The sequence below is a fragment of the Mustela lutreola genome, chromosome 2 (genome assembly GCF_030435805.1).
Source record: "Mustela lutreola isolate mMusLut2 chromosome 2, mMusLut2.pri, whole genome shotgun sequence".
Taxonomy (NCBI): domain Eukaryota; kingdom Metazoa; phylum Chordata; class Mammalia; order Carnivora; family Mustelidae; genus Mustela; species Mustela lutreola.
The window spans coordinates 17712465-17734099 of record NC_081291.1 but is presented as its reverse complement, the minus strand read 5'-3'; the positions used below and the strand labels follow the sequence as shown (position 1 = coordinate 17734099).

The window sequence follows — 21635 nt, the reverse complement described above, 5'->3', positions numbered from 1 at the left end:
CTCAAGCGTAATTTCTTGGCTGCCTGACCTGGACTGTCTCTTCCAAGTTCTCCTGGACAGAACCCGCTGTGACATCTCCAGCTGGGCTCTTTGGGACCCACTTCCCTCTCACAGAGATGTTTCCCTTGCCCTCCTGTTGTGTCTTCATCCTCTGCCACCATGTCTCTTCACTGTCGGTTGCCAGAGAAGTTACTAATAAATGGCAGGCTCCATAAAACATTTTACAGAGGCCTCATGATGTTTTGTAGCGGATGGAAACACGGCTTCGTAGCTGTTAAGACGTGCAGCTTTGGGCACAAAAGTGTGTGTATTGTGCATTCCTCACTACCTTGCCAGGATTTCTTTGGATTGATTTACTGTAGAGAAACTGCTTTTATGGATCCATTGCCCTGGTGCTTCAATGTTCTGCACAAGGTTTAGGAGAGTCCAGAGAACATTTTCTTTCCGGGTCATTGAATTTTCGCTCACTCACTCTTATTTCTGGTAACTGGGAACTTAGCTCTTTATTCTCATGACAGCTGCGTCTTCCACAGATCCGTGAGTGATGCACATGCGTGTGATGCATGACTTGGCACGCGTGAACTGGTGAGTGCCACTTACAGCTGGGTCCCATGCATTTCAAAGCACACATAATCATCTTTGTGCTACATGCGAATTACGGGTAAGGAATTCACTGAAATGACTGTAATTAGTACAGCTTATCTAGCCAATCCAAGTTTTCTCTTATTCTCTTTTTGTTCTTCTGTATCTATAAACAGCTTTGTTATTAAGAATTTTCCTTGATACATTTTAATTGTTTGTCACACTGACATGGAGTGGTAATTATAGGTTCTACCTCTAGCTCCACAACACGCGGGGAGGGTGGGCCTGCTTTCTGGCTTTTCCCCATCCTTGCCATATGCGGGACTCTTCAGCAGCATATCCATTTCTTCGTTGCACCTACTGACAAGCTGTGAATTGACCCACCTGAGGAGCGGTGTGTGGGTGTGAGAAGGAACGCCATTGGCCGGGTGCTTTACCTCCCTTCCATCTGGGTGCTTAGGTTTAGCTGAAAGGAAGAGCCCGGAACTATTGCTGGAATAAACCAGAAACCCCCCAAACTGGAATATGTTCTCTTTTTTCAGCAGCAAGAGGATTCAGTTCTTCCCAGATAGCAGAGATCACATTTTCTTAAGACCACAGACGTTTCCTTCAGACTGATTCTGTCACCATCCCATGCCCATGTGCCTTGAAATGCCCAAAGTAGATTGGTCTTCATGGTGACCGGGTGTTAGTTCTGGAGTAACAGGAGATTCTCTCGCCCCTCAGTGATACACCTCTTGCTCCCTTTTGCTTGAAATTTCATCTGGAGATGGGTAATTTTTCCTTGTACATTATAGTCCTAAGGCTTTACCACATTAAGTATTGACTGAAATCGATTGACATCAAACGCGTTGATTATTGAAACCGTATCTTCTTACTTAATACTGTGAAGAGAAGACAGAAGGGAAAATTGGCCTATTTGCTCATTTTGCCTACAGTTAGCCCTATTCACTTTCATCCGTACATAACTAAACAGAGTCTGCTCTTGGTCTGCTAGCTGAAATCTGTGCTTTGCTATGTAAAATTCATCTCTCTTAAAACCAGGCTACCTCTTTGTTATCATTAATCTTTTTGTGGTTGTTTCTCTGCATACCCTGCGCCTGTGGCACACTCGCAGAGTTCATCATTCTTAAGTTCAGTAAAGCCGGTATGTTAAGAGTCAGGGGCTCCTGGTTAAAAAGTAAATTTTCCATTGTCTAATGTTCATGATAACAGGCTAAGGCTAGGAGTCTGAGATCTTCTCTAAAGAAGTCCCGGTACAGATGAAGCTCCTTAGGAATGGTCTTTCACCATTTTGTGAAAATGGTCAACTTTTTCCCAAATGTTTGTACCACAAATGTACAGCACCTTAGATGTTGGTCTTCCCAGTTGGAAAAATTTGAGGACGGACATAACAGTGGTAAGACTCGTGGAGAAAAACTGCTCACATTCAGGTAGGGTGAAAATAGGAGGCACCAAGAGTGTACCTGTGGTTCATAGCAACTTTCAGATCTAGTCAGGTGCACATTTCCAGGGTCTTTGTTCACCAGAGTCCTGTGCTGGGCTCTGGGCTTTGGATTCTGCCTTCTGAGTCATTTTCCTTTTCCATTAAAAAAGCAGTCCAGTTTTGCTGCCAAGGGACTTTCTTGACCTACAGTAAGAGTCCCAGAAGGAAAGCATAGATTGGGGATGGGGAGGGCGGAAATCATGGCTGATTGAAAACTGCAAATTTTAATGAAAACATTAGTTAATGGTAATAATAGGGACGCCTGGGTCAGTTAAGCGGCTACCTTCAGCTCTGGTCATGATCCCAGTGTACTGGGATCGAGTCCCACATCGGGCTCCTTGCTTGGCAGGGAGCCTGCTTCTCCCTCTGCCTGCCATTCTGCGTGCCTGTGCGCACACGCGCGCTCTCCCACTCTCTCTGACAAATAAAAATAAAATCCTTTTAAAAAAATTGTATAGTTAATATAGATTATAGGAGACATGTTCTTAAAGATACTTGGAGGTGGGGTGCCTGGGTGGCTCAGTGGGTTAAAGCCTCTCTGCCTTCAGCTCAGGTCATGATCCCAGGGTTCTGGGATAGAGCCCCTCATCCAGCTCTTTGCTCAGCTGGGAGCCTGCTTCCTCATCTCTCTTTGTCTGCCTGCCATTTTGCCCACTTGAGATCTCTGTCTGCCAAATAAATAAATAAAATCTTTAAAAAAAAAAAAAAGAAAGGGGCGCCTGGGTGGCTCAGTGGATTAAGCCGCTGCCTTCGGCTCAGGTCATGATCTCAGAGTCCTGGGATCGAGCCCCGCATCGGGCTCTCTGCTCAGCAGGGAGCCTGCTTCCCCCTCTGTCTCTGCCTGCCTCTCTGCCTACTTGTGATCTCTCTCTGTCAAATAAAATAAATAAAATCTTTAAAAAAAAAAAAAAAAAAAAAAAAAAAAAGAAAGAAAGAAAGATACTTGGAGGTCCTCCCATCTAGTAGAGAGCGTCAATGAAGCAGGCATACCCTTATGATTCTTCAAAATCCTACCATGCTCTTGGTTCGGAAGCTCTTACAGCCATACCTTGAGCTGTTTACTCTAGGGTCATGATCAGCTGGTTGTACTCTGGATTTTATCTTTGTTCTGAAGCCATTTTCTAGTTTCAAATCCTTGATGGAGCAAGTAGAGATGAGAAACCATTCTTTTTTCAAATCCTGTTCTGTTTGCTCTCAGTTGTCTTTTAGATGTCTGATTCCAATAATGATGGTCTGGAAACTGAGTAGGTCCTTCTTTGGTTCCTTTCTTTTCTGGCCACTTGTAGTAAGATACCTAAAGGATGTTTTACATTTTGCCTGGAAATCACTCTAGCCAGATCCACAAGTTCATTAATGATCCTTTCTACTGTCCACATCACTAGAAGTGAGGACGTTTCCCAACTTGGTGCTATTACATAATCAAGAATGACTTCTCTCCAACCTCCAGTAACCTTTCCCTCTCCGTCTTAAAGCTCTCGCCAGTGGTTTTCTTAAGGTCCTTTCAGCCTTTGCCCACTGCATAATTCAAAGCCACACTGAAGGTGTTTTTGATAAAACAGCACCCCATTTCCAGATACCGGCTTTCTCTTCCCAGAGCAAGACTTACTAGTTAGAAAAAAGAAACCAAACAGCCATGTTACTGTATCTCATGGTATCCACAGGGTTATTAGTTGAATTGTAGTGGTCCTCACCCTCATGGGTACGTTCATCTGGAGGGTCTGAGACAGTCCTAATCTTTGACAAGGGTGGCTCGACCCTATTCCCTCTTCATACAGTCTCATAGTCTCTCCCTGTGGTCTCTGGAGCAGGTTAATCACACTTACATGGCAGCTGAGGACCTCCATAAGGAGCGTTCTAAGGGACAGGACATAAAGTTCCCAAGCGGGGAGATACAAAATGGCACCACTGTTTTCTCTTGGGCAAGACAATTAGAGAGCAGCCTGCCTTGATTCCAGAAGAGAGATTATAGGCCTGCTTCTCCATGGAAAGAAGGCCAGTGACTTTGTGGCCATCTTTAATCTATAATAAATCCCTCCTGAGAATTCCGTGGGAAAGTATCCACTAAAATACCAGTTCTAAATAGACATTTGTAGATAACTATAAAAGGCCGTAGGGTTTCGAATTTAAATTTTTAATTCTGGCTCCGCCATTCACTTGTCTCTTAACCTGAGGCAACTAAAATTTTCTGAACCTGTATCATTTTTGTGTGAATCAGAAGTCCTTTCTGATCTGCCTTGACAAGATTATTATTACAAGAATATTTAAAAATATTTAAAAAGCATTCTGTAAGCTGAGAAGTATCGTATTTTGATTATTCATTAAACCAGTATCTGAGTGTCCGTTGCTGGACTCTACCACAGCAGTGGGTTTATTTTGTACCAAAGAGAGATGGACAGTGCCTGCCTCTTGGGAACTCACAGTCCACTAATCTTGAAACTCGTGTTTTGGTTGAGCCATTAGGATATACAGTTCGTTGTGAAGGAAAAAAAAAAAATAACAACTAAAGAACATGTATAAAATGCTGAAACATAGACCTTAAGGAGACAGTATCAAGTGAGGTCTAATGAGGGATTGTATACAGTTCCATATAATGTATATTGGAATGAAATTCTTACACATGCACTACATAATGTTCTTCTACTTTTGTGTATTTGATTTTTACACAAGTTCTGTTATAGATGGATTACTGCTTTGATATTTAATCCCTGACAACAAAGATGTCTCCTCTGTAATGTCATGGGTAATTCTTGAGTTTCTTGAGGAAACTTCCATCTCACAGATGTGGAAACAAAACCACAGAAGTTAATGAGAAGCCCAAAGTTAGGTGACTAGTTGTAGAACCAAGACCAAAATCCAGATCTGCAGACTGGAAGTCTGCCTGGTTCAACCAATGCAGAGACATAATCTGGTAAAATTGTCCATTTTAATGACAATGTTTTCAAACATTTTATAATGAAAAACCCAACAGCCAGCTCAAAACAATAAGTACCCTTTTTTGTTTCTGTTTTTTGTTTTCTTAGTATGCCTGTGATTAAGTTTCTAATTTTGAAGAACCAAAAAATAAAGGACAGAAGAAAGAAGGAGACATCTAATACAGTTAACTCCTCATCTTCCTGGGTCACCTTTCTTATTGGCCAATTTTATTTCTAGGCGCTCTTCAGAATGTAGTTCAGTTCCCAGTTGACTGTGACCCTTGGCGAGATCATTGACTTTTCCAATCTTCAGTTTCTTTCTATATATAAAAATTCCTTTTCCAGCAGGTTATTATTAGAAGTAAAAGAAGCAGCATGAAAATACAGCGTGATGTCTTAGAATGTCTAAGTGTTTAATAAGCCCCAGTTCTCCCCCCTACTCCAGTAATGCATTTCAAGAGTTAACTCTTTTGCGTTCTCAGTTTTGTTTTGTTTTGTTTTGTTTTTTTTAAGGCAGACACAAGTCGTATTTGGATCCATTAGCAACTTTTGTCCAGTGCTTCATAACATTTGTCTAATCACTTCAAGGCCCTGTGAAGGCTTTGTAATTTTGTATAAGCCTTTGTGACTTCTACTAGATTGACTCATTACTCGTATGTCACCAAATCTGTAAAGTAGCATAATTTCTTAGAGTCTTGGTAGCAGGACATGTGCTGTTCCATGAAGGATACTATGTTCTTGCCTTCTCCCAGGTGCAAAAGCTTGTACCAGTAAAAATAAGGATAGTCACAGAAGTTAAATCAAAAAGGAGGCTCTTCCCCTGGATCTAGAAATGCGGGAGATCGGGAAATGGCCTGTTACCACATCCGTTAGGATGCAGTCACAAAGTTCAGAAGGTGAGGCAGTGCAAAGGACCAGGCCATTTCTTTCCGAGAAACCTACTGTTTAATTTCTCATGTTACAAGTGAGGATTGCATGATGGAACAGGGAAAAGGTGCAGAGATTTGGTTTTAATAATTGTATAAAGAAAATCAGAACTGACATATAAATAAACATTATTAAGACCCGAAATATGAAAAAGCCAAATTTGATGTGGAACATTAATTCTTTCTTTCTTTTTTCCACTCAAAATCCAAATGTCATCAAGCTCGTCAGCAAATAGTCTTACTTACTCTGATATGGGGTAATTTTGACACCTATTAAAATTTTTTCTTTAGCTAGAGGTCAGACTGAATAATTCTATAAGTCTTTAGTAGTAAACAAGTTGCCATAAGATAGAGATTGAGGTTTTTTGTGTTTTCTTTCCCTAAGTCTTTCACTCAGATTTGTTTCTTCAGTTTGAAGGCCACAGGTTTTGCATCTCCACTCCACAAAGCGCCCATGTTCAGTTGTAGAGATTTCTGGTGGTTTTTCTAACCTTGAGCACAGCTGAATTTTAAGCTTTTGGGGGGGGGGGGTCTCAGAAAATTGTTTTATTGCTAACCCTCCATTAATACTTATACAAGGGAAGAAAAAGAAAATTCATACCAGAGATCCTTCAGAAGTCCATTCATGTACGATACCCAGTTTCCCCCCCATTATTATTGTTTGCCGTCTTGTACAGAATGTCCTGCAACATTGGCTAAGTACCTTTTAGAATCACAATCAAAAAATAAAAGTGAACCTCGGTGATCTTTGGCTCATGTAGATTGTGTCCTCAGTAGCAGCTCTTGGCTTTGATTTGTCCCAATGGAAGGCTGTTTCCAGAAAGAGCGTGCGTTAATCACTTTTAGGGGCTAAGCATCTTTCTCTGCATATCACCTGGCATTCTTAATGGCTGATTGAGTCTGGTGGCTAGAATTAGAGTTCTTTCTAAGGTAAGGTTAAATTTAAGTAGCTCTCTTTTGATTTCCTATATGGCCAATCATTAGTATCATTTAGATGCAAGAGCATTTCATTTCTCCTTTTTATAAATTTGAATATATTCTTTTAAAAAATTTTTTTATTTTTTCATTCCTGAAAAACTATAAACTTCCATATGGTTATGATATATGATATGATTATGATATGATATATATATGATATGAAATGGATATGATTGTGATGATTATATGATATGTATGATATGATATGATCATATAACCATATGATAATTGACTTTCTCTGCTTGACTTTCTTCACTCAGCATAATCTCCTTCAGTCCCATCTATGTTGATAAAAAAGTTGGGTTTTCATCCTTTCTGATGGAGGCATAATACTCCATAGTATATATGGACCATATCTTCTTTATCCATTCATCTGTTGAAGGACATCTTGGTTCTTTCCACAGTTTGGCGATTATGGATATTGCTGCTATGAACGTTGGGATACATGTGGCCCTTCTTTTCACTACATCTGTACCTTTGGGGTAAATACCCAGTAGCACAATTGCAGGGCCATAGGGTAGCTCTATTTTTAATTTTTTTTTTTAATTTATTTATTTGACAGGGATCACAAGTAGATGGAGAGGCAGGCAGAGAGAGAGAGAGGGAAGCAGGCTCCCCGCTGAGCAGAGAGCCCGATGTGGGACTCTATCCCAGGAGCCGAGATCATGACCCGAGCCGAAGGCAGCGGCTCAACCCACTGAGCCACCCAGGCACCCTATTTTTAATTTTTTTGAGGAAGTTCCACACTGTTTTCCAAAGTGGCTGCACCAACTTGCATTCCCACTAACAGTGTAAGAAGGTTCCCCTTTCTTCACATCCTCGCCAACACTTGCTGTTTCCTGTCCTGTTGATTTTGGCCATTCTAACTGGTGTAAGGCGGTATCTCAGTGTGGAAGTTATCGTGTATTTTAATCATAATTTCAATCAGGTGTATATTGGCTCTTGTATAAATTCTAAATATATCGAAATTCTCTTCTTATCCATATTTTCCTACATTTTCTTACACATAGTGAGTGATCTTAACATATTTTAATGTTCTTGCCTGCTAAGTCCAATGTCTGTGCCATCTGTGAATCTGCTGTTTTGATTGAATGCCAGATATGTATAAAAATTTAGATTCTCTGAATAAAAAGAAAAAAGTATTTTATATATACATAAAGATGCCCCACCCAGGTGGTGATCTCGTCTGTCTCTACGATTCAGTCTTCCTCTGTGGTGTTCACAGACCTGAGAACGGGCCGGGTTGAGGTGAAGCTAGATGGCAGTTTGGTCCTCTTCCTCCAGGACCACCCCGATCCTTAGCTGTGACTTTGCAGAACTTACGGTGGGGTTGTGAAGGAGTCTTTATCACTTCAGAAGGGGAGTTCGCAGGAATTTCGGTCTTTCCTTGAACCTGACTTCTTAGCGTCCCAACCCCTGCATCTTCAGAATTCCCCAAGTGCCGGAGATGGTGACAGGCTTGTATTTGAAGTCCCCCATGCTTCCGCCAGTATCCCTTCATCCGCAGGCACAAGTTAAAAGAGTTCTTTGTTATAAACTGGACACAAATCTTTCATCACACGTAGGATTTGCAAATATTTTCTCACAGTCTGTGAACTGTCTTTTCACTTTCCTGAAGGGGTCTTTTGAAGCAGAGATGTTTTTAATTTTGATGAAGTCCAACCCCTCAGTCTTCCCTTTGGCACTTAGGCTTGTGGTGTCACATCTAAGAAATCTTTTACTTTACCCCCAAGATCATTTAGATTTACTCCTGTTTTTTCTTCTCAGATGTGTTGTCTGTGAGTGTCCTGTGGGAGGGGCAGAGGGATAGAATGAACTTTAAGCAGGTTCCATGCTTAGCATAGAGCCCCAGTACAGGGCTCGATCTCACAACCCTGAGATCATGACCTAAGGCGAAATCAGGAGTCAGATGCTTAACCAGCTGAGCCACCGAGGTATTCCTTTTCTCAGAATTTTTTAATGTTAGCTCTTAACCTTTAGGTCTTGGACCTACTGAGTTCATTTTTTATACATGGTCTGAGATAGGGTCCAAATTCATTGTTTTGCCTTTGAATATCCAGTTGTCATGGCACCAGCCATTAACCCACCCACCACCCCCTCTTAAACTTTGCTATAGAACTATTAGAATAGATAGAGAAATAGAATAGTATAATGACTCTCTGTGTATCCACCACCAGCTTTGGTTATCACCAACTTGCCAGTCTTGTTTCATTCGTTTCTATTCGCTTTTGGACCCACTATGGACTTAGGCTTCTTTCTTAGGTTAAGTCTGTGACTTCTGGATCGCACTCATGTCTTTGCCTTTTTCTGGTTTTACACTAAACTAACTGGACCATATCCTTCAAAAGCAGGTGTAGGAATTAAACTTTTTTTTAAGATTTTATTTATTTGAGAGAGAGAGAGCACTACCAGGGAGGAGGGGCAAGGGCAGAGGGAGAAGTACATTCTTTGCTGAGCTGACTCAGGGCTCCATCCCAGGACCCTTAGATCGTGACCTGAGCCAAAGGGAGGCGCTTAACCAGCTAAGCCACCCAGGAGCCCCAGAAATAAACTTTTTGAGCCCTTGATTTCAGATACGTCTATCCTGTGCCCACACTTCATTCATTTAAGTTGCTGTACTTGAAATTCTAAATTGAAATGCATTTTTCCCTCGGAATTTGGAGAGTATTTTACCATTATTTTCTAAAAACCTAGTTTTGTTTTTGAGAAAAGCCTGATGGAGTCTGAATTTTTGTTTGTAACCTACTGTTTTATTTGTTTGCCTTTCTGGAAACTTGTAGGATTTCACTCTGTTTTATGGTCTTAAATTTCCAGAGTGGTTCCTTGCCGTGTATTTTTTTCAACTTTTATTTTCTTGTTACTTGGTGGTCCTTTCTGTTTGAAAACTCTTGATCCTCAGTTTTGAGAGGAAATATTTTGGCATGTTGATGTAATAATACATGGGGATATCCCCAACTTCCTGGATAATTCTCAAAAAAATAAGAGCCATTTTCTGCCATAGCCATCAGAGTTCTACAGGTTCAATTCTCTTAGAAATAGATCTGGGAACTGATAACCTGAGTCTTCTCCGAAGGAGGGGCTACTGGTGTTAAGGTGATAACACATGAAGGGAGACCTACTTCTCGTGTGACGCCTATTTATAAATTTCTGATATTTTGTTGTGCTACATTTCTTACTCAGAAATACAAATGGCAGAACACTGCACATTAATAGCAGGCTTAGGATCATGTAATCTTTACTTAATCTTGTTATTGATCTGTAGCTCAGAGTGTTGTTAGGAAGACAAACATTTCATGAACAGCTGTAGATTCGTTCATAAAACCTCTTTGTTGTCACCTTTTGCTTAGACTTCTGCCTCTTCCTGTAGATGGATCTCTATGATAGAAAACTGCATTTCTCTTTCTAACTGTAAAAGGGTAAATAAGACTCTCATTTAAGTGTTGTCTATTAAGTTAGCTCCCCAAAGCCTGTGTTAAATGCCTTCTGCATGTCAACTGCTTCTAGATTCTCTATGGAACAGGGATCTATAAGACAGATGCTCCATGCTACTTCTCACTCGGGTAGAGAAAGATGAGCACATAGATTCAGCAGATATGATGAAAGGGAATACAGAACAGTGTTGGGAGTTTGTTGGTGCTTCTCTTGGATGGTATCCAGGGTGGGATTGACCCCAGGCCAGATATAGATAGTCACTGTCACAGATACGGGCCCCTCATCTTCTTTGTATAGTATGGTGCCTTCTTCTGTGTCCTGCTGAGTAGGCAAGAAGTGTGAGTAGGTCTCATCATCCAGAGTAGCCCATTCATCCAGATTAACTATTCATTCTATACCGTATTTGTTTCTCTGGGTCCAGATCCTGCCCTCAGACTTGTTGGGGAATATTGTTCACCCTCTCCTTTCCACACCGAGTGCCACTCACTGGAGAGAAAGCAGAGACTTTACATCTGAGTGTTGGGTGTGGGGGGGGAGCCACTGCTTAGCTGTCCCTGGACAGTTGCTAAGGAGGGAAAGATGGTGAGAGGAGGCATGGAATAGAGGAGTGATGGTGCAAGGTAAGTGGGAGGCAGATGGGGACGTGTACCCCAGGCTACTTGTCTCCTTCTCTTTGGCCATCAGGGTCCTGGTTAAACTGTCCCTTCCTAATGGGCTCTTTTTGAGAGGAGTAGTCTACCGTGGGAGGGTGTTGGGTTTTTTTAACCTTTTAAAAGAGTTATTTATACCTGTAAGGACCAGAAATTCAGCAAGCTATTTTAAATTGAAGTAAATGTTTGGTAGAGACATACAAAGGAGGGATCTAGGACACCGTTCTTCATTCTATAATCCGTACTCTGAATAGCAACTTCAGCGTTTTGTTGCTCTATTTTAAACAAATGTTTACCTAAGTAATTGGAATTATCTTTTTACACTTAGCACCTGGCTGCCGTGGAGGAGAGAAAGATCAAGTCTCTGGTGGCCCTGCTGGTTGAGACACAGATGAAGAAGTTGGAGATCAAACTTCGACATTTTGAGGAGCTGGAAACTATCATGGACAGAGAGAAGGAGGCTGTAAGTAAAGGGACAGTTGTGGTGGCTTTCTGACCAGGAAGTGCTGACACCTTCCGTAAACCGCAAGTTAGATGAGTGGTAGCCTACTCTGTTGGTGCTTTCTCCTTGTTTGCTTTGCCCTTTCAAAGGGGTTCTCGGTCATTGATGAACAGAAGGAACTCTGTTCTCATTCTAAAACTAATGATTTAAATTCCAGGTTTTCGCCTCTCAGCTTTCCAGATGCATGCATGATGGTATAAAATTCTTCAATACAGAAGTTAGATCTAAGACTTCTTTTCTGTATTACTTGTTACCAGTAAAGTAGAATTCATATAGATCCATTGTCTGATTCAAGGATTTTCTTGATTTCCTGTCTTCTTCAATACAAATATCAGAAAGTAAGGGCGCCTGGGTGGCTCAGTGGGTTAAAGCCTCTGCCTTTAGCCTCAGGTCATGATCTTAGGGTCCTGGGATCAAGCCTCACATTGGGCTTTCTGCTCAGCAGGGAGCCTGCGTCTCCCTCTCTCTCTCTGCCTACCTCTGTCTACTTGTGATCTCTGTCTGTCAAATAAATAAATCTTTAAAAAACAAAACAAAACCAAAAACCCACAAATAACAGAAAGTAGGAGTTAATCTCCCCTTGAGTTAGAAGCCTTGTTTCTATGACCCCTCTTAACCAAATCCTCCTCTGGTCCACCTTGGACTCTCAGTCTTCCTCCCCTTCCCTGCACAGTGGAGGGCGGGGTGGGGGCTAGGCCCTTGCTGAGCTCCTAAGCAGCATGGTTGGGGGCAGACACTTGTGAGAGAAGGATGTGGCCCAAACAGGATCAAGAGAATTGTAGAAAAGGCCAAAACTAAGGAAGGAAGCAAAAAAAGTAAGAAACTAGAGGCAGGGGAACATTTGGTCATTCAAGGTAATTTTTGGAGAATTATTTTTTTAATGAGTTGACTAGAAGAGAGATTGATAATTTACTTTCTTTTTTTGTTTTTTTCTTTTTTAAGATTTTATTTGTTTGAGAAAGCACACAAACAGGGGGTGGAGACAAAAGGATAGGGAGAAACAGATTTCCTGCTGAGCAGGGAGCCGGATGTGGAGCTAGATCCCAGGACCCCGAGATCATTACCCAAGCCAAAGGCAGACACTTAACCAGCTAAGCCACACAGGTACCCCGGGAATTGGTAACTTTCTAAGCAGTGGACTAAATTTGAGGATTTAGTTAGGACTTGTTCTCTCTTATTATTTTGAGTTTTATCTATATGTGAGATACTGGTATCTAAGTGGTAGAACTTTAAAATTAAATTATCCCAGAGGCCTTCTAATTTTTTTTTTTTAAGATTTTATTTATTTATTTGACAGAGAGATCACAAATAGGCAGAGAGACAGACAGAGAGAGAGATGAGGAGAAGCAGGCTCCCTGCTGAGCAGAGAGCCCTATGCGGGACACGATCCCAGGCCCCTGGGATCATGACCTGAGCCGAAGGTAGAGGCTTAACTTACTGAGCCACCCAGGCGCCCCGAGGCCTTCTAATTTTAAGAACCTTTTTGTATTTCTTTAACTGTTTATTGGTCACATCCAGTCACATCCTCTGGCAGATTTCTCAGTAGTCCAGTAACTGTCATAAACAGCCCATTTTCATTTTGTCCTGAGACCAGCTCTGCCACTTTGGCTGGCATCCAGGCCCTGAAGAACAGCAAGGCTCCTTCAGTAACTCTCTACCCACACCCTTCCCCAGCCCACCCCCAGTTCCCTGACCTATAGGCTTGTCTCCCACTGCTGGCCCTCTCCTTCCCTGGGAGCTGCCCTCTGGGTACAAGCCACACCATGCCCCATGCAGGCTGCCCTCTGGCCTTGCTCTCTGTGCCACCTGTATGATTCTGCTCTTCTGCCTGCAAGGCCGTCTTCCCCAGCCCTGCATCACTCAGCCCTTCCCCTCTGGGTGACTTGCCCACCCCATCTGCGGCCGTGGCAGCCTGACAGAGCACCTACACTATGTATTGTAGTTGTTGGCTCACATGTCCATCTACCATCCCGGGGTATAGGCCCTTTGAGCGCGGAATCGATCAAGTGTTTTTGTAAACAGAACTGGCACATTATGGGCTCGTTTCGGTGGCTGTTGAATGAGTATATGCCAGCATCAGTGTCAGAAGTTAGAGAAGTGGAAACGGGAAGTCCACCCTTTAGTTGAGTGGGGAAGACAGGTAGACAGATGATGGCACGGTGTGTTCAGTGCTCCTCTGAGAGCAGTAAGGAGGCATACGTGGAAGACAGAGGGAGAATTCCTCTGCCAGCCGAGCCGGAGAGTTGAGGAATGGCTTTGTGTGTATCTTATCCTCATAAGCTGCCCTTTTGTCATGTGTGGATGTTTTTAGTGGGCTCAGTGTAACAGGGTAATAATGCACTGGATTCCCGTGGTGATCGGGTAGTATCCACTGGCAGCCAGACACCCTGCTGTCGTTCCTAAAGCAGCACCAATGGCTGAGCCTGGAGATGAGCAGGACTCTGGGCATTCACAGGACATGTCTGGATTCTCAAGGGGCTCTTTTCTCAGCTCTAAGGTACTTTCTTCTCAGAGGTTGAACCTGTGGATCCCCCCACTCTTTGAAACCCTCAGTGAAGATCAGCACCGTCCTCCGCCCCTCCCCAGTTCTCGCCCGGAGTCCCAGACACCCAGGGGCCGAGTGTAATGGCTACACTTCTCTTGGCCCTTCAGAATTTCCCTCATGCTATGGATTTGTAACAGTTACTACCTCTAATTACAGAACTGCACTGTGGTTTTCTTACTTGAATCTTTTTTTGTTGTTATGTTAAATTCTAATCAGAGCACATGAAACATTTTAGGGACTAGTCTCTGAATAAAATAGCACAACCAAAAATGTTGGGAACGCCTGCACCACGTCAGGTCAGTCTTCTCAGAGCCTTTGGTGGTCAGCCTGCCTTCTCTCAGTCGGCATCTGGGCAGGAAAATCCTCTGTGGGGGATAGTCCCAAACCCTTGTCACTGACTAAGTAACACAGCTGTGTTATTCACTGCTGTGGGAAAAATCACACTAAACCTTAGTGACCGAAACAGCAAACCAGGTCTCACATGGCTTCTGGGAGCGGGGAGCCAGGCACCCTGGCTGGATGGCTCCAGCGTGGGGCTATACGAGGGTGCAGGCTTCCTGGGATCAGCAGGGTTAGGGCTCCCAGCTTAGCCCTGAGGTAAGCTTCTGCCACAACAGTTTTTCCAGGGTGCCGTTCATGAAAGGGCTCCCCCTGGGTGGGTGATTAAAAAGAGAAAGAAAGTGAATGAGCACCCAGAATGGAAGTCACCCTGTTGCTTGTCACCTAAACTTCCCAGTCTCTGTTCCTTCATTTTGCTGTGTTCTCGGTCACCCAGGCCAGCTGTGGTTCTGGAACCGGGCTTGGGCTTAGACATGGTTCAGGAGGCAGAAGGGCTAAAGACCGGAAGTGGGAGTGTGGAGGCCGGCTCAGAGGCTCACTCTCAGAACCAGAGTCCTGCAACACTCAAAATGTCTCCCATTCATGTAGTATACCATACTACTTTTTCTCCACCGGGTCCTGCTCTCCTGTCCTTTCATGTGGGCAGGCAAAGCCATGGCTACTTTCCAAACCAGTGATTACAGCATGGGACTATTGTGGGACTTAAATGACAAAAGTGTGGCATGTGCCTGGCACAATGCCTCTGACACATAGTAGGTGTTCGGTAAATATTTACGCGCCTCTCTTTTTTTAGGCACATGGTAACCAGTGATTGTATATTAAGATTCATTATTTGTAAGTTTTTGATGGCTTTATAAACATTCATCGGACCAGTCACTGTGCTAAACCACTTTATATGGATTTTCTCATTTAATCCCTCAAAATCTATGAGGAAACCATTAGCAAGAAAATACTGATTGCTTTGAATCTTCAGCAGTGATGCTGGATGGGCACATAAGGCCCTATCTTTGTTCACTTCTCTTATGGAGGGAGAGACTGGAGCTTGGACAGGATACATTATGTACCTGCGATCACAGTCTAGAAGGGACAGAGCCAAGTGCCAAACCTGTTTGTTCAGCTTAGTGTTTTTATCTAACACTTTATAAAGAAATAAACCATTCTCAACTTCTTATAACCAAGAGAATCTTAGATATGCAAGGGTTTTGTTGTTGTTGTTGTTTTGAAGATTTTATTTATGACAGAGACGGACAGTGACAGAGGGAACATAAGCACAGGGAGCTGGAGAGGGAGAAGCAGACTCCCCGCTGAGCAGGGAGCCCAGTGCGGGACTTCATCCCAGGACCCTGGGATCATGACCTGAGCCGAAGGCAAACGATTAATTACTGAACCACCCAGGTGCCCCTGAGATATGCAAGGTTTTATCATCCCTCTTACAACTTAAAATTGAGACTAGAAAGTCCAAGTCAGCCAGGAGCAGAGCCTTGTACTAACCACCTGCTGCTCTTCTGCCCACCACATTGCCTCAGTTCACTTTATTTTTTATGTTTTAAAGATTTTATTTCTTTAGTTGAGAAAACCAGAGTATGAGCTGGTGAGGGGAGGGGCAGAGGCAGAGGCAGAAGGAGAAGCAAACTCCCCTCTGAGCAGGGAGCCGGACATGGGACTTGATCCCAAGACCCTGAGATCATGACCTGAGCTGAAGGCAGACGCTTAATGACTGAGCCACCCACGCGCCCCTGCCTCTGTTCACTTTTAGGTGTACTTCTTTACCTACCAGCTCCAGGACATACTTTTTTTGAATTAAGCATTTGGTTTTATTTATATAGCAATAGATGTCAGAATCTATTCTTAGACTTTTAAGAATCAGATATGGAAGCATCTGGGTGGCTCAGTTGGTTAATCATGACTTCTGATCTCAGCTCAGGTCTTGATGTCAAGGTTGTGAGTTCAAGCCCCATGCTGGGCTCCACACTGGGTGTAGAGCCTACTTTAAAAAAAAAAAAAAAGAAAAGAATCAGGAACTTTCTTTTTCTTCTCTAATGACTTAAAATCATTTCTCTTGAGTCTTAAAGTATGTAATAATTAAGAACAAAGGACATAAACGTTAATCTTTTGTAGATACTGTGCATACAGCTGTAATTAGACTCAGAAGCCATTATTACACTCTCTTGTGAAGTGCTGGTATTGGCGGAAGGCAGTTATGAAATGTATAGAGCCCATCGAAGAAATAACGTGATAAGTATTGACTCCAGCTCGGGTGAGGATGCTGAGCTTGTGCTGGGTTCGTAACTCAGAGGGCCTGCCCATCTGAGCAGCCTTCCATGCCAGGTGGCTAGCGTACAGCAGTCGAGAGAGCAGGTTTCAAACGTGGGTTATGTTGGGGAATTGAGCCACCTGGGGAGAACTGGGGGCCATGTGCCCTGTCTAAAGCATTCCCATTTGGATTAAAAAAAATTTTGATGCCCATGAGAATGGATCTGTGAGCTGATCTGGTGGGCGAAATGCTATCTGCACTTCTGCAGGCCATTTGGCTAGGTGTCGAAATTGAATACATTCAGTAAAGAGAGACTGTGGGAATCCCAGGCTCAGTCCTCAAGGAGGTTAGAGGGTGAGTGGGACCTTGAGACATAGAGACACTGCATACTGCAGGGTGATGGAGCAGTGGAAATCCAGTGGAGGGGGGGATCTTGAGGGGGCTCAGCCATGGTTGGCTGAGATTATCAAGGAGAGCTTCCTAGTGGAGGAGGGACTGATCTGAGCTATTTAAAAGGCCTAAATCCAGAACTTTAAGAGGAGACTGAAGAGTCAGCCTGCCTAGAGCTGTTGGCTTTTGTTGCATTAGGTGATGTAAGATTAAGGTCATTTGTTTGTTCCTCGGATACTCATTAAGCACCTGTTTTGTTCTAGGCATGATATGGTAGTGGGGATACAGTGGTGAATAAAACCCAACCAAACTCTTTGCCTTGGTAAAGCTTGAAATAATTCACGAAGGGGGTTAGGAGATGTTCTGTGCTGTGTGTGTATGCATACACAACTGTATGTTCCAGGCTGGGGAAGGGAGAAATCGCACTTTGCAGTGGTGTCCTCTGGGTAGGCCTTATTGGGAAACTCACAGGTGCATCCTTCTAAGGCCTAGAAACAGCGCAAAGGCTCTGCGGCAGGAGCATGTTTGGGAACTTAGGAGTGATGGTTGGGCTGGAGCATAAATGAGGAGGGGAGAGGATAAAGTCAGAGATTTGGTGACCTAAGCCACCCAGAGGCTTTTCATTTTATTCTGATTAAAGCGTGGGAAAACTACAGAGCCCATTTTATGGATTCCATATAGTAAATGCAGAGGCTGGCATCCTTGCAGTTTCGCAGGGATCCATGTGCCGGCTGTGTTGTAGAGAGGAAATGACAAAGCAGCAAGGCCCAGAGAGGAGAGACTGGTGGCAAGGCTGTTAAAGTAGCCCACACGAGATGATGGTGGCCTGGATCAAGATGAAATGGTCATGTTCCCAATAACAGGATCTCTTCACACACGGGATGTAGGTTCAGCAGAGTTTCATTGTACTTTAGGACAGATTAAGGAAGAAAGAACAAAAAGCCAGAAAGTGAAGTTCATACTGCCCCAGGAGAAGCACGTTGCACTTGGTGTTCTGTGTCTTTGGGTTAATGCATTTTGATGCAGCCTGTCCTGTCACAGAACCTGTTGTCAGATGCGTGCCATTACGCAAGGGGTAGTTTCAGCTGAGTTGAAGAGAGCTGTGCTCAGTTGTGGGTATAGTTCTGGATCACAAATGCGTGGCCTCAGGCGGCAGGCAGAAGGAAATAAGACGGAGTGACCAGTCACCACGATGTGCGGCTGCCCTGTGGCTTTCACCTCCCAAAGCACATAGGGAAACCACGGGACATAGTTGTGGTCTTCTGTTTTCCACAGGTCTAAGAAGGAATGAATGGGTCTGTATGGGACTTGGTTTTTTATAAGTGATGTCTGGTTACTGACCCCTAACATTTTAAAGGAAGGTGTGTGATTATTTACTTAGTTCTGAGGCCAAGTCGTCAGAGGCTCAAGTCTCAGCCAGTATTTCAGCCCGTGGCAGTGTTGGTGGACTTGTGCGGCCCCCACCTTGTACTCTTTCCCACCCTCCTCCCTGCTCTGAGCCTGTGAAGCGGGGAGGAGAGCTCTGTGGGAGCCACGGCTGCACTTCGCAGCTGTGTCTGTGTTTGGTGTCTTGGTGCAGAAAAGTGCTCTGTTGTGCTCTGGTTCCGCTTGGATTCAGCTTCTGATGCGTACACAGTATAGCAGTGAAGGGGGAGAGGAAGGCACAGTTTGAATGCGGTGGGGGGATGTGTCTTCAGAGCCCAGCTACAGGCAGCTTTGTGTGAAACCTGCTGCCCTTGAGCCAGATCGGAACCATGAGAGGAAATGGACAGGTTCATTAACATTCTGTGTCCGTGAAAGTACATACACAGTTCGCTTTAGCTGTTGGGACTTTGTCCACAGTTCTAGGAAATGGAAAACAGAGAGGAGAAAATCAAACTATCTATAGCATATGACTTGCATGCTTTTAGTGTTGGGTTTTTTGTTTTGTTTTTTCAGTGTGAGGTTTTTTGTGGGTTGTTGGGTTTTTTTGTTTTTTTTTTTTAAGATTTTATTTGAGAGAGTGCATGCGCATAAGCAGTAGGGAGGGGACAGAGGGAGAAGCAGATGCCCTGCTGAGCAGGGAGCCTGATGCAGGGCTCCATTCCAGGACCCTGGGGTCACGACCTTAGCCAAGGGCAGATGCTTAACCGGTTGAGCCACCCAGATTCCCTAGTGGTTTGTTTCTTGACAAAAATATTACACGTAATGAAACAATTTTCAATAAAGAAAGAAATGAATAAATTAAAAAGTCTCTCTTACCCTTAATTTCATTTCTAGGAATAATCACCTAATAGTTTGGTGTCTTCTAGGACACCAAATATATAATGTTTGTATATGTGAATAAAAAGGTATGGTTTTTTTTCTTAATTAAATTAGGATTAGGATTGTGTTAGTAAGTATTGCTGCAACTTGCTTTTTTTCCTCAGTGTATCTCAGACAACTGTACATCAAGAATAGTACTTGGGTCACCTGGGTGGCTCAGTCAGTTAAGTGACTGCCTTCAGCTCAGGTCATGATCCCAGGGTCCTGGGATCAAGCCCCACATCAGGCTCTCCACTCAGCAGCAAGTCTGCTTCTCCTTCTCTGTGATCTTTCTCACTTTCATTCTCTCTCAAATAAAGAAATAAAATCTTAAAAAAAAAAAAAACAGTACTTTAATGGCTGTCCTTAGACACACACACATAGAGTTTTCTAGGACAGATTCTCAGAAGTAGAATCACTGGTTTTATGCATTTAAAATTTGCTCAGAATCATCGAGCTCTCCTCAAAACTGCCAGTTGATGTTGTCTCCGATTGAACTCAGTAGCAGTAAGGTATCTACAACAAGAGAAGAATGTCTGTTGCATGATGGGGCCAAGATGTTTCTGGAAGCTCTGCTTCATGTGCTGCAGAGCAGAGGTGGTCCTCTCTGAGCCATGTCGTGGCCTGCTGTCCGGGCACTGCACCCACCCCACAGGACCTTTTTAGCCCACACTGGAGATTTAGTTTAAACTGGGTTCTCTTTCAGGAATGTATGTATGCAGATATATGTGTTTAATTATTCATCTGTTTTAATTCTTCTAATTACTTTCTTTTAATTACCTTCCATGTTTTGAAAGGATAAGTGAAGCTCAGGAAAAAATAGGGTAATTAAGGTTAGTACATTTGTGGACGTGGAAAACTGGGCAAATTTCTCTTTCCGAGGTTAATAACTTGAGGATAAGGTCAGCTCCCGCAGGACTGGTTTGGTTTAAAAACCAAACCAAGCCACTGAGACAGGAAACGCAGAGACTACAGTTTTCCTTCAGAGACACAAGATCTCTTCCAGCTTCTTGACAGAACAGATCTTGACCTAAATTATAGTTCTTACATAACTGTGTGACTTCAGCCAAACCATCCAGACCAATAGTGGCTTGTCCAGAACATAGATAAGAGGTCCTTTTCTGGCAACCTCTTATGTCTAACTTCAGCAAAGTCCTGAGTTTCCTAGAAAGAATCATTAGAAGGAAGCAAATCCTGGGACCTATAGTTAGAATTTTTCGATCCCTTTTTTCTCAGTCTGCCTCTCCATTGCTGATTAAATGTCTTGCAGAGCTGGACTTACCGAGGACTCCCTTGTTTTTTACATTTTGCAATTCCCTGCTCATTATACAAACAAGGAGGAGGGACACCGTGCCAGGCTCTAACCTCTTCGGGTCACCCTCCTCAGAAAATGAAGAGCCCAGACCAGTTTGTTAGGACCATGGCAGCACCCTGCCATGACCCTCAGCCACTCACAAAGTCATTTGTTTCAGAAGATCTCCTCCCTAGGAGACTCCCTGCAGGCCAGCGTGGGACCTGAGCTTTACCATCTATTCCCTCCACTCCCCCTCCTCCTCACCTGGTCACACTGTTCTCGTCCCTCTCGCACCCTCCTGCACCCCATCCATGGCCGCTCCCTAGCAGCCACTCCTGATGACCAGTAATGCTTCCCTCTTGGTTCCGCAGGGTCTTCTCCTCGGCCAGCCCTCTGCTGAGAGCCCATATTCCTAGGCTAACTCTTAGGCGTATTCCAACCAGTTTTTGCTGGTGACAGTGTATAGTATTTATCTGTAGAACTGGCTGCTTCTGAAAGCTAAAATGTTACATTTTTTAATCTATTAATGCCTCGAAATAGTGCTATCCAACAGAAATACAGTGTGAGCCACATATGTAACTTAAAATTGTCTAAGTAACCACATTTAAAAAGGTGTAATTGTAATGCTTAATTCAGTACATACAAAATATTATTTGAACACGTAATCAGTATGAAAAATTAATTTTTTTCATGCCGAGTGCTCAGAGTTTGGTGTGTGTTTTTTTACTTAGAACACATTCCACTTCAGGTTAGCCACATTTCAAGTGCACAGGAGCCATTTGTGGCTTCTGTCTGCCGTCTTGGACGGAAAAGCTCTAAAAATATCTTCCAGTGACTCAGATCTTGCCGCTGGAAGTGGTGGGCTTGAACATTATTGACAAGAAACAGATCCGATAACCCTCCTTATGATCTTTACACTTTTTACTTCCAAAATCTGGATTTTTATTTTCCTTCATGGTAAAGTTGATTTTCTTTTTCCAGGCCTGCATTAAATTATTTTTGATAGCATTTAAGGTGGGCTTCCTCCTCTGAACTATTCTCAGGCCTATGGTTTCTGGATTT

General features: G+C 43.3%; 1 protein-coding gene across 3 annotated transcripts in view; it reads left to right on the top strand.

Annotated features, from left to right (window-relative positions):
- SMARCC1 (SWI/SNF related, matrix associated, actin dependent regulator of chromatin subfamily c member 1) overlaps positions 1–21635 on the top strand; it is a 169685-nt gene that overhangs the window by 128523 nt on the left and 19527 nt on the right. For all 3 annotated transcript variants that reach the window (XM_059160755.1, XM_059160754.1, XM_059160756.1), the window contains exon 25: positions 11295–11429. In XM_059160755.1, coding sequence (XP_059016738.1) covers positions 11295–11429 — 135 coding nt within the window. The remainder of the gene's footprint in view (positions 1–11294; positions 11430–21635) is intronic.